The 10,583-nt window shown below is 50.6% G+C and overlaps 1 protein-coding gene across 1 annotated transcript; it reads right to left on the bottom strand.

Annotated features, from left to right (window-relative positions):
• Positions 1-50: 50 nt before the first annotated feature.
• ATPAF2 (ATP synthase mitochondrial F1 complex assembly factor 2) lies at positions 51-10,365 on the bottom strand. Its single transcript, XM_032762652.2, has 8 exons — positions 10,006-10,365; positions 6,669-6,713; positions 6,116-6,261; positions 5,362-5,459; positions 3,768-3,848; positions 3,140-3,252; positions 1,421-1,536; positions 51-783 (listed from the first exon to the last, which is right to left on the bottom strand). The coding sequence occupies exons 1-8, from the start codon at positions 10,133-10,135 to the stop codon at positions 646-648; spliced, it is 867 nt and encodes a 288-aa protein (XP_032618543.1). The 5' UTR covers positions 10,136-10,365; the 3' UTR covers positions 51-645.
• Between the last annotated feature and the right edge of the window lie 218 nt (positions 10,366-10,583).

Below are 10,583 nucleotides of genomic sequence, written 5' to 3'. Positions count from 1 at the left end.
ATCCCACAGTGCGGTGGGGAAGTATAAAATAACTGACCACACGCACTGGCTTCCAGTATCTAGCAGGAGACGTCTTTAATCAAACTGGGATTGAGTCCAGCTTTGCACAGGGGCAGAAGCACATTACTGGGTGAGGAACAGGTACAGCTGGGGCTTGTCTCCAAGGATGGGACTTTGGATTTTAGCAACAAACATGGGCAGGCAGATGCCAAGGTGGGACCTATGCTGGAGCGTGTGCCTAGCCTTACCGAAGCCCTTTTGCTGGGATGCTGGTCCCACAGCTGGGACCCTTAAAGGGTAGAATGTAGACTAGCTACCCCTCTAAGTGAGCATAAACAGTGGCTGAGCTGTAGCCTGTGGCAACTGCCAGGGACAGGGCATTTCACTGGGGCTGAAGGGAGCTCAGACTGTACTTCCTTTGTAACAAAAGCCAGGACTGCTAAGAGTCACCGGCACCCTCAGCACTAGCCAAGCTAGGAAGAAACGCCTCCGCTAGGAATCATTATAAAGTCATGGCCCTCGCAATGCTAAGTCACCACACTGGCAGGCGCGGATTGCCGGCCAATGGCTCCAATCCACCAGGCTGCATTTGTAATCTGTACTGGGCATTCTCCAGCTCTGCCTGACGCGTCGCTCCCCAGAGCCTCAGTCCTGTAGCAGCTTGTGTTTTACAGTCGAGCTCTCTGAACAAAGGTGAGCAAAGAGGGTCCCAGCAGCCGTGCGGGCACGCAGCTCGTACAGGTCATAGTCGTGGGCCCACTCCACGTTGCCCCACCGCTGGATCTGAGAGGAGAGAGAATAAGCAGCTCACTCAAGAGTTAATTAGAAACAGGTTTGGACTTCAGGACTTCTTGGCCTCCATTTTCCTGTCTGTAGAACAGAGCTAATACTTCCCAGGAGTGGCACCAACGCCTCACTAACCAGTGCCTGCCCAGCGCTCGGAGACCCTCAAGTGAAAGGGGCCATAGAAGGCAACATATTAGGGCCTGATCCAAAGCTCATTCAAGTCAGACTTCCATTAACTTCACTGGACTTTGGGTCAAGGATGGTTTTGTGCAAGGACAGAGCTTTTTGTGTTCACAACAATCACGTTAGCATTAGCTTAGTCCTTGGCAAAGTGCTTAGGCCTGGCCAATACACAGAATAAAGACCATTCTTGGACTTTGCACTACAGTTTGGAGGAGGGCCGAAAAGCAGCAGTCCAGCCCTCAGCAGGTTGGACTCAGAGCGCCTTTGGCTGTTCATCATGTGAATTGAGTGGCTGAACACTCAAACCGTATTGACCAGAGGCAGCCTGATGGAGTGAACGTCTCCTGTAATAGCAGGCAGTTCTGTGGCCAGTCGTTTGTGCTGGGAGATCACTTGTCATGCTGAGATTATCACTACTGGAATGATAGGGTTGCTCTGGAACATAATTTACCTGGTATTCTTCCTCCAAGCGAGACAGCTGCACGGCTTTTTCTACTGGAATGTGTCTGTCAATCAGTCCCATGGACAGAATCAGAGATTTCAGCTGTGTGATCACATATTCTATACCTGGGAGGTGGGAAAATATCAAACATGAACCACAGTTATTTATACAAAATCACGTCAGCATCTTCGCACCTTCTGAAGGTGCAGCCAAGGTGTAACACGTTCAGCAGGGTCAGACGGGTAGATGATCCCCCACGCCTTGGATCAATGCACTCTACAGAGTCAAGTCCACAGTTAATAAACACATGAAATTTCTGTTGCTAATCAGGATCCATTGTTACTGTGATGCAAATGGCTGCATCTCTGACTGCAAACCGCTTTCTCTCATTCTGAAACACACCCTTATAATGTAATAATCCCGCACCACTGGATACTAATTTGGAAGGATTCCCTTCTGCAGGATGGCAGAGCTCACATCTTAGCACTGAAAAACTGGGGATTAGATCAGAGAACATGCACAACCATCTAGGAGAGGGAGACAGAGAAAAAGGGGCCTGATCCGCAACGATGATGAGCATTTGTGACAGCTGGAGGTGCTGAGCACCACTGAAGATCAGGCCCATGTTCAAGGCAAGGGGAGGAGACAAAGCAGCATGAGTCATGCTCAGTCTGAGCTGAGCGATCAGCTAGAGTCAAGGCCAGACTTGGGATCAATAGTTAACTCACTGCCCAGGAATACGACAGCTGGGGCCTGGGCCCTTGCTGTCCCCAGCTGAAGACAGACGTGTCAAAATACCAACCAACTAAAAGAAGCATCCCCGACCTTACCCCAAAAACAAGCTGTAAACACAAGGTGACCAGAACTGTTTACAGGAAGGATTGAGGAGGCCCTGAAATCACAACAGAGAGCACACTTTTCTACTGAGAATTCGATCTCTCTCATTGTCTTCTGATGAGGTAGCCAGAGATTCCGGTGGGTTTCTAGTCTGCTTTGTTTAAAACATCTTTATTTTGAAAGGAGAATGACACAAGGAATAAAGAGGGGATGTGTTGGGGTAAAACTCCATTTTAAAATATTTACCATTGACCTGAAAGAATTTTTAAAGTCTTGGGCGCTTTTCACCATTTTTACTGTTTATTTGCATCTTGCACTTCAAGGAGGATGAGCAATGAGAACAGATTAGTTAGTTTCACCTTTGTTTCCAGGCACATTCACTTTCTGGATCTCCTTCAGTCGCACAAGAGTAGAACAGCTGGGCTGCCAGTAACCACAGCTCTTACATTTTAAATCTAAACTCAAGGGGTTTTCGTTTACTGGGGTGGGGGAGAAGGAAAGTCACTAAACTATAAATCGTTTCTGAGCACTTGGGGTTTCAAACCCCTTTTCTTGGTAACAGCCTAAATTTTGGACCGAAATCACCTGAAAATGTCATGTTAAGGGGGGAAAAAAATGTCAGTAGTTCTGAGAGAATCAGGGCGTAATACAACAAGATACTGTCCAGTGAAGAGAGAGCCCCTGCCTTACAGAGCTAAAGGTCTAGCTTGGATTTATTTATTTTAAACAACAATCCCCCTTTTTTTTCCCCCATTGATTTAAAGTCTCCCTCCTTCCCCAAAACATTTTTGTTGTGCTGGTTGCTGCTCTGAGAGAAGAAAGGGCATATATGTGAATGGTGCTTCGTGTACCCTGGATGGACGGACCCACCAGATAAGTTGTCCTCAGTACCTTGCAGTGCCCACATGTTGTAAGATGCCAAATGGCTGGTGAAAGTGTCTTTGGTCCTGGCTGGGATGTTGGGTCCCATGATGCTAGTAGAGGAGCCGATCTCCACGTTGTACCTGGAATGAGTTAGATAGTACCAGGCAAACAATTGGTCGTTGAGACATGGGAGCCTCAGTATTATTATGAAGCAAGACTCTGGCTAAATTTAGCCCTGGCGAGGGCAGATACGACCCTCATTGATGTCAGCTAGGGTTATACCTGCTTTTTCCCCTCAGGGTCTATGTGGGGACCCGCACTGCACCACTCTAATTCATTCACAGAGCCAGTCAGTGCAATGTTGCATGTGCAGCAACATCTGGTCTTGCTTATGGAATTTACAAGCCTAATGCCCTTCCTCCTCAATGGGCTGAGACACACAGTGAAGGGGTCACCAAGACATCGTGCTGGAGACTGGCCAACAGCACCTCCTCACTGCTGGTGACTTGACACCCTTTAGGTACAGTCTCTGCCCTCCAACGCCTCCTCATTACCCCATTTCCATGGCCCAATGGCTAGTGCGGTGACGAGCACCCTCAGAATTCCACAGAGAGGGCAGCTAGCAATGAGAAGGGAAAAATCTTTGACTTCTTACCTTTTCTCAGCCCACTCGATCATGGGATCCCATTCATTCTTCTGAAGTTCTACTAGGCCGGCTGGTTCCTCCACCCTGTAGCTAGAACATTGCAACAAGAAAACAACCTTCACCGACAAATTATTGGCCGCCTTCACACATTACATGGAACAAACCCACTGGGCAGCTAAGCCGTTTTCGGTGATGGCAAGGGGAGCCCAGTATTTGAAGAGCAGGTACTGACCATAAGCTTCAAGTGAGCAGATGATACCGGCTAAGGAAAGGAAGAGCTTCCATTGACGACCCTCCCTCAGATCCCGAGCCCTCTGCTGGACAGACAACCAGCCAGCTCTTGATCCCTGTAAGAAGAGATGCTGCTCCAACAGCCCTGCCTAAATGTAGGGCCTGATGCTGTGACATCACTTCCAGGTCTGTGCCTGTGTCCTCCTGAAATAACTGGGGGGGGCTGTTCACAGCCCGCTTGAGTGCCAGCCCTCAGCTCTGCTTCACACCACGAGACCTCTGCAGCCACAGGCCACAAAGCACTTTGACTAAAGGTGAGTCAGTTTTACAGATGGGGAAACCGAGGCACAGGGAAGGCCACTTACTTGTCTGCTATCAAATGGGCCATTAGTCGGCCTCAGTGCACTCTGGATCAGGCTCTAAATCAGCAGTGGGATTAAGTGCTGTCCAGTGGTCAGAGTAGGGGCACTGACCCCTGAAGCACAAACTTGTTAGCTATCTGTTCTAAAAAAACACTTCCACAAAATCTGGCAAGGGGCGAGGGTCCCAGAGCCCACGCTCCAGCCCGAATGTCTACACGGCTATTTGTAGTCCCACAGCACGAGCCCACGTTAATTGATCTGGGCTCAGAGACTTGGTGCCACAAGTTTTTCTTTGCACTTTTCAAAGACAGTTCCGATCCCTTGGTCAGAGCTCCTGGAGTTCAACGAGGCAGGCCCATGGTTCAGTGAAAAAATAGAAGATAATAGAAAGGAATTCTAAAGCAAACCAGATGTTAAGGCTCAGCACGGAAAATGCTATGCTCCTTAAAGCCAAATCAAAGGCTCTTGCACTTCCAAATTCTTACAGACCACATCATCTTGTGGGGAACAATTCAGGCCTAGGACAAAGTCTCAATGGAGCTGAACCCCATCACTCCAGGCCTGAACTGGCCCCCCCCTTGCAGGTGGTGAAGTCTCCCAGGGGTTCGTGAGTTTGGAGAAGACGGGGTGGCACTATGTTGACACTATGAGTGAGTTGTGCTTCAGTACCCATAAGGAGTGGCTCTGTGCTGGTTCCCTTTCAGAAGGGGCCTGTCCTCTGATCCGCTTGGGCTGCTAGGCTCCAGGGGACGTACTATACACTGGGGTCATTGCAGGGCTGTACCTCTACAGAAAGAGAAGGGCAGATGCATTGTTCAAGCCAGGGTGTCTGTCCCAAAGGCTGTATTTGTGCCAACCAGTCGCCCAGCTTAATGCGTTTCCAAACCTCTAGTCACCCTTCTGGTCTGCCCAGCTGGAAGATGTCATAACCCATAATAATGCAATGAGACTGGCCTGGCTTCTAAGCCAGAGGTTTCCCTAATGAATTGCAAGTGCAGTCAGTCTCCTACCAGACAGTATCTGTCTCCAGGAACTTCACAGCTGCTCTGATTAGCTGATCTTTGTTTCTCTGAGATGGGTTGTCCAAAACTGTGTTGCACAATGTGGTCTGCAAAACAAAAGGCAATTACACCAGCCAGAGTGCTGGGGAAGCGGCAGCTCTGATTTTACAAGGTCCCAGACAACAGCTGAAGAATCCTTATTGTGTCAGTGACAGATTAAGGGATAGTGATGCAAAACCTAGCCCAAGAGATTAATGAGCCCAAGCCCACTGGAGACGACGGGAATCCTCCTGGCTTTGGATCAGGCCCATAAAGACAGTGCCCCTGTGAGCAGTGACAGGATGGCAGCATGCTGGAGGTCTTGGGCTAAAATAATCTGGATGAGAAGCATTTCCAGCAGCGAGTCATGTCACATTCACAGGGGAATTTGGCTCATGTTCGGGGGCAGTTTTTAACCCTGGGGTTAGACCCAATAGCTGCTAACAGGTGAGGCACCCTTTGCCCCAGCACTGTGGGTCAGGCAAAAGCCAAGAAAGTGTAAAAAAAATAAAATAAAAGAATTGCTAGACTCAGCCCCTTTATACATCAATCTAGTTTATGTATTTAGCTCAGAGATGGGGCCCGCACAGACTACAGCTCCCAGCATGCTATGCTCCACCTTTATCCAAGATCAGGCTGTCCATAGTGGTGACTCCAGCAAAACCACTTGTTAGATTCCTCCCCACCTCGGGGCTCCCCTTCCACCAAAGCCCACGGCGCTCACCAGATGCATGGTGTAGGACTTGATGGTGTCCTGCTGGGAATCCCATTCCGTAGCAACAGCAATAGCCAGGGCCTCGCTGGGGACAGTGAAGAGTTTGGCCTGGGGTGTTTTCAACTTCCTGTTGTCAAGGTTTATTTCAAAGCCACCTGGGGGATCAGATTAGAAACCCAGCGGGATTCCAGGGTAAAGCACATGCGGGATCCACATGCAACCCCCAGGCAGGGGACAGATTCAGAGATAAAGCTGAAGGGGGCAAACTCATCCCCGGGCAACGCCAGTGATATACCTGGCCCAGGAGTCTCCCCACTGAAGGTCTATGGGGCCCTGCTCTATCAGAAAAAAATTCTCAAGAATCATTCTTGGAAGCCATTTCCCTTCCCATGGGCAAACCAGGTTTGTGACAAAGCTGGTTCTCAAGGTCTGGTTTCCAGGCCTGGCCAGCAACTGCCAGTAGGCAGGGCCTGCATTCCATAACCACCCTTCCTTGTGCCCGGCTTTCACACAAAGGGCCATGCATCGGACACCCCACCAGTCTCCTGGCAGAAGCACTCACCTTCGCCTTGGGAGATGCTAACGTTCTGGTAAAACCTCTTCCTTTCTGGGGGGGAAATTACATCTACTCAGAAAGCAGTGAGAACAACAGTCAAGCCCCCCTCCTCATCCCTGCCCACTGCGGATCTGGCATGGCAGTGCTGAGCATGGCACAGCTAGCCTCCTTCCGTAGCTGGTTCAGAGTCTCTACACAAGCCCATGTGCCTGCGTCCCTCTGGATCTGCCTCAAGGCTTTGGAGCGAGGCCTGTCCTGGGAGCTCACCATGAACCAGGGACCTCTCTTTAAGCAGAGCAGCTGCTTCCCTCTAGCACGCCGGGCCCAGCTGTAGTCTCATGCCTGTTGTGCGGCACCCATACACAAAACAATAGGCATGACATCGACAGGTGTGTTATGGCTTATTTGGCTTAGTAACGTGTCAGGCTCAGCCCTCCTGTGAGCCCTTTGAAACCAAAGAGTGACCCCAGGGATGCATCTGGGTCATCCACTCTAGTTTCAGCCCCTCTCCCTACCCACTTCCTAAGCACTACCTGTGCCCAGGTAGAAGGGAGACACCCAACTTACACCCACTCCCTCCCTCCCAAAAGCAATCCTCCTGTGTATTTCAACAGAGGAATATGGTGTTGGCATATTACGCACTCCAGATCTTTTTCTACATATAGCTTTCAAATGCTGTTCACCCTGGGGGCACTAGGACCTGGTGCTGCTTCTCCCCCTTCACACCAGGTGGCCTTGGGAGACACCTGTAGGGAGGAGGAGCCAAAGACTCCAACTGATCAGGGCAGAAAAGCCAAAGCAGGACACTGAGAGAATTTGCAGCGATTGTGACTGGACTGTCTGTGCCCAGTGCTGATCAGCTGTTTGCTCCAAGCCTGCTCTCCCAGTCTCTTCAGCTGTTTCTCTCCACACCGGCCCCACATCTCCTCTTCTCCCCTGCCCTGCCCTTTTCTCTCCAGTTAGCTGGTATGTTCCTAACTAAACCCACCACAAAAAACAAAAAAACAAAACATGGCACTAACATGTCATTTGCTCTCACCCCAGTGTCCACTCTGCCTGACTGTTCTACCTGCCCCACTCACATCTGTCTAGTCTAAATAGACTGTAAACTCTTTGGGGCAAGGACCATCTGCTACTCGGTGTATGTCCAGCACCTTGCACAGTGGGGGCACCCTTGATTGGCCCATAGGTACAATTTTAATAAACATGACGGATGATAATATTAAACAGATGTGAGACATGAGGGCACAGAGCAGGCCTGGAATACAGGGTGGTGCAATCCCTACCACCAAGCCCCTCTTTGCCAGACTGAATATTAAACTAGCTCTGGGTCAGTGGACCAGCTCTCCGGACACAGTCTTGGAAACAAAAGTTATGTGACCTATCAGGAGCTTTGCTCAGCTGGTCAAAGCTGTTCCACCTGCTGGAGTGATGCAGCAACTCCAATCAGCAGAAGCTACAACTCCTATGTAGCTTAGGTGAGTCACCAATATCCAGCCAGCTTTTAAAACAGCTCCCTCGGGTGTGATTTCAGACGGAAGCCAATGATGTGCCTGACTCAACAATAGCCCCTAAATTACAGCAACAAGCTAGCCTGTCATCTGCCCTGAATGCCCTCTGGCTGGATCCAGGAGCACTGCCCACAACGCACGAACTCATTTCCCGCGGGCGTTCACACAGACGCCAGGTATACTGCAGCATGCAATTTAATATACTGGGGGAGCGATGATCTCTTTGCTCTTCCCTGGGCCTTTAAACTGAGGATCTCCCTCCCAGCTGCACCTGTTATGCCCAGGAGCCCACCTGGTGCAATAGCAAATCTACCGCTAGGGGTTACAGGCCCCAGTCTTAGAAGCAGTTTCCATTTGGCACTTGCACTGTTGTCAGGCACAACCATTAGACTTCTAAATGGCATGAACAGCACCTGCTAATTCCCTGACTGTGCCCACATGTAACACAGCTCGATCCCTGCACTGACAGCTGTCACACCCACTGTATTCCCTGCTCCAAACAAAAACCACAGGCAACATTAATGAATGAATTCAAGGGAACCCTTGGGCCTTTGTTACGCAGGAGGCCAGCCTAGATGATCACAGTGGTTCCTCTGGCTTTATAATGAGTAATAAATGAACATAGGAAGACAGGCTCTTTGAGGACATGCAGAGCAACAGCAGATAACAAGTTCCAAACCGGAAGCTACGTGCCTGTACTGTGGATCCAGATCCGAGTCTGTAAGGACTGGACCACTTACACAGACAGACAGACACACACCTGGCTCCATTTCCCACACAAAGCAGGGAGAATGGGCTACCTCTCCAAACCCTTGCCCTTACAGTAGTGACAAACTGGGCCTGGACTATGGCTCCCTTCTTACATCTGACTGCACACGCAGGCCCTGGGTTTCCAGAGTCCCAGTGAAGGCAAAGGCAGTCTGCTCAGACCAAGACAGTTGCAGGATCAAGGGACTTAAAGAATGCCATGTTGTTAGGACTAGTCAAGCATGTGCCCAGGCCTTCATCCTGCAACAAAACACGCTCCCCTAGTCCTGTTTTAATGGGGCTCCAGGACATGCATTTCATTGCAAGTTCAGGGTCTTGGCTTGTGAGAAACAAAGGATCAAATTTTACCATCCTCTAGAAACCACTGAACCCACATGGGAAAGATGTTTAAAGCACCACTTCTACGACTAAGGAAGGATGGACTAGTGGTGGAGGTGTTAGCCTGTAACTCAGGAGACCTGGATTTGATTCGCTACTCTGCCACAGACTTTGTGTGTGATCTCAGCTTCTCTTTCCCTCTGTTCCCTATCTATAAAGTGAGGAATCACAGCACTGCCTAGCCTTACTGGGGGGTTGTGAGAAGGAATAAATTAAACAACGTGAGGTACTCAGCTACCGTGGTGACTGAGATAATAGCAGTACCTAAAATAGAACTGGCAGCACGTGCTAACTGCTGCATCTGTGCGGCCGTAGACAGGCACAGCAGCAGACTCACACACTGTCAGCAGCAGGCATGAGGCATTAGACTTCATGCTTGGTGGGGAAGGGATACGGTTTTCTTTTGCCTCTGCAGTGCCCTGCACATATCTGAACAATAAATGTTCATTGTCAGGCTTGAAATACCTGGGTCTCCACAACTACTGCTACAAATGTTCAGTTACGGCCCCCACAAGCCAGAGCCCTCCGCTGTAAATAGGGGACCATGCACCTCTCATAAACTGTGGTCGCAGCCAGCTTTTAGGACTGGCTAAATCCACCACGGACAAACGTCCCTGCAGTCTGGAAATGAGCATGTTGAAATCTGTCATGTGTGCAGCAGGATCGCGGTCCAGCTTTGTCCTCACCTGTCGGCGGGGTGTATGTCCGTGCTGTGCCCGGCAGCGAAAGGCTGGGGCCCCCAACAGGAGGAGTCAGACACAGCCATGGGGTCTGGGGCGGCCTGGCGTAGAACAGCCGCCGACAACTGCGCCACATTCTCGGGAGGCAGCGAGCAACAGCTAGATGGGGACGATCTGGCCCTGTTAAAGACCTGGGCTCCTAATGACTTGGGACCGCCCACCAGGATCAATGGCTTCCCCCCTCACCCCCCAAGCTGGGATCAATGCCACCACAAAAAGCCCCCCAACCGGGATCAACGCCCCCCCCCAAAGGAGCTGCCCCGATCAACGTCACCCAAAGAGCCCTCCTGCTAGGATCAATCCCCCCCAAGAGCCCTCCTGCTAGGATCAATCCCCCCCAAGAGCCCTCCTGCTAAGATTAATGCCCCCCACCCCCAAAGGGCCCCCCTGCTAGGATCAGTTCCCCCCCGCAAAGAGCCCCCCTGGCTAGGATCAATGCCGCCCCCCCAAGAGCCCTCTCGCCAGGATTAATGGGCTTTCCCCCCAAGGAACCCCCAGCCGGAATCTCCGGCCCCAAAGACAGG

This window comes from Chelonoidis abingdonii, chromosome 9 (assembly GCF_003597395.2).
Source record: "Chelonoidis abingdonii isolate Lonesome George chromosome 9, CheloAbing_2.0, whole genome shotgun sequence".
NCBI lineage: Eukaryota > Metazoa > Chordata > Testudines > Testudinidae > Chelonoidis > Chelonoidis abingdonii.
Note: the sequence above shows the minus strand (reverse complement) of the source record. Positions and strands in the feature narration are given on the sequence as shown.

Bases quoted from the DNA above. Each gene is read 5' to 3' on its own strand.
- ATPAF2 (XM_032762652.2), bottom strand. From the start codon at position 10,135: ATGTGGCGCAGTTGTCGGCGGCTGTTCTACGCCAGGCCGCCCCAGACC. The intron at 1,537-3,139 runs GTACTGAGGACA...CCCACCTCCCAG, and splicing joins CAACATGTGGGCACTGCAAG to GTATAGAATATGTGATCACA. The intron at 784-1,420 runs GTAAATTATGTT...CTCTCCTCTCAG, and splicing joins GCTTGGAGGAAGAATACCAG to ATCCAGCGGTGGGGCAACGT.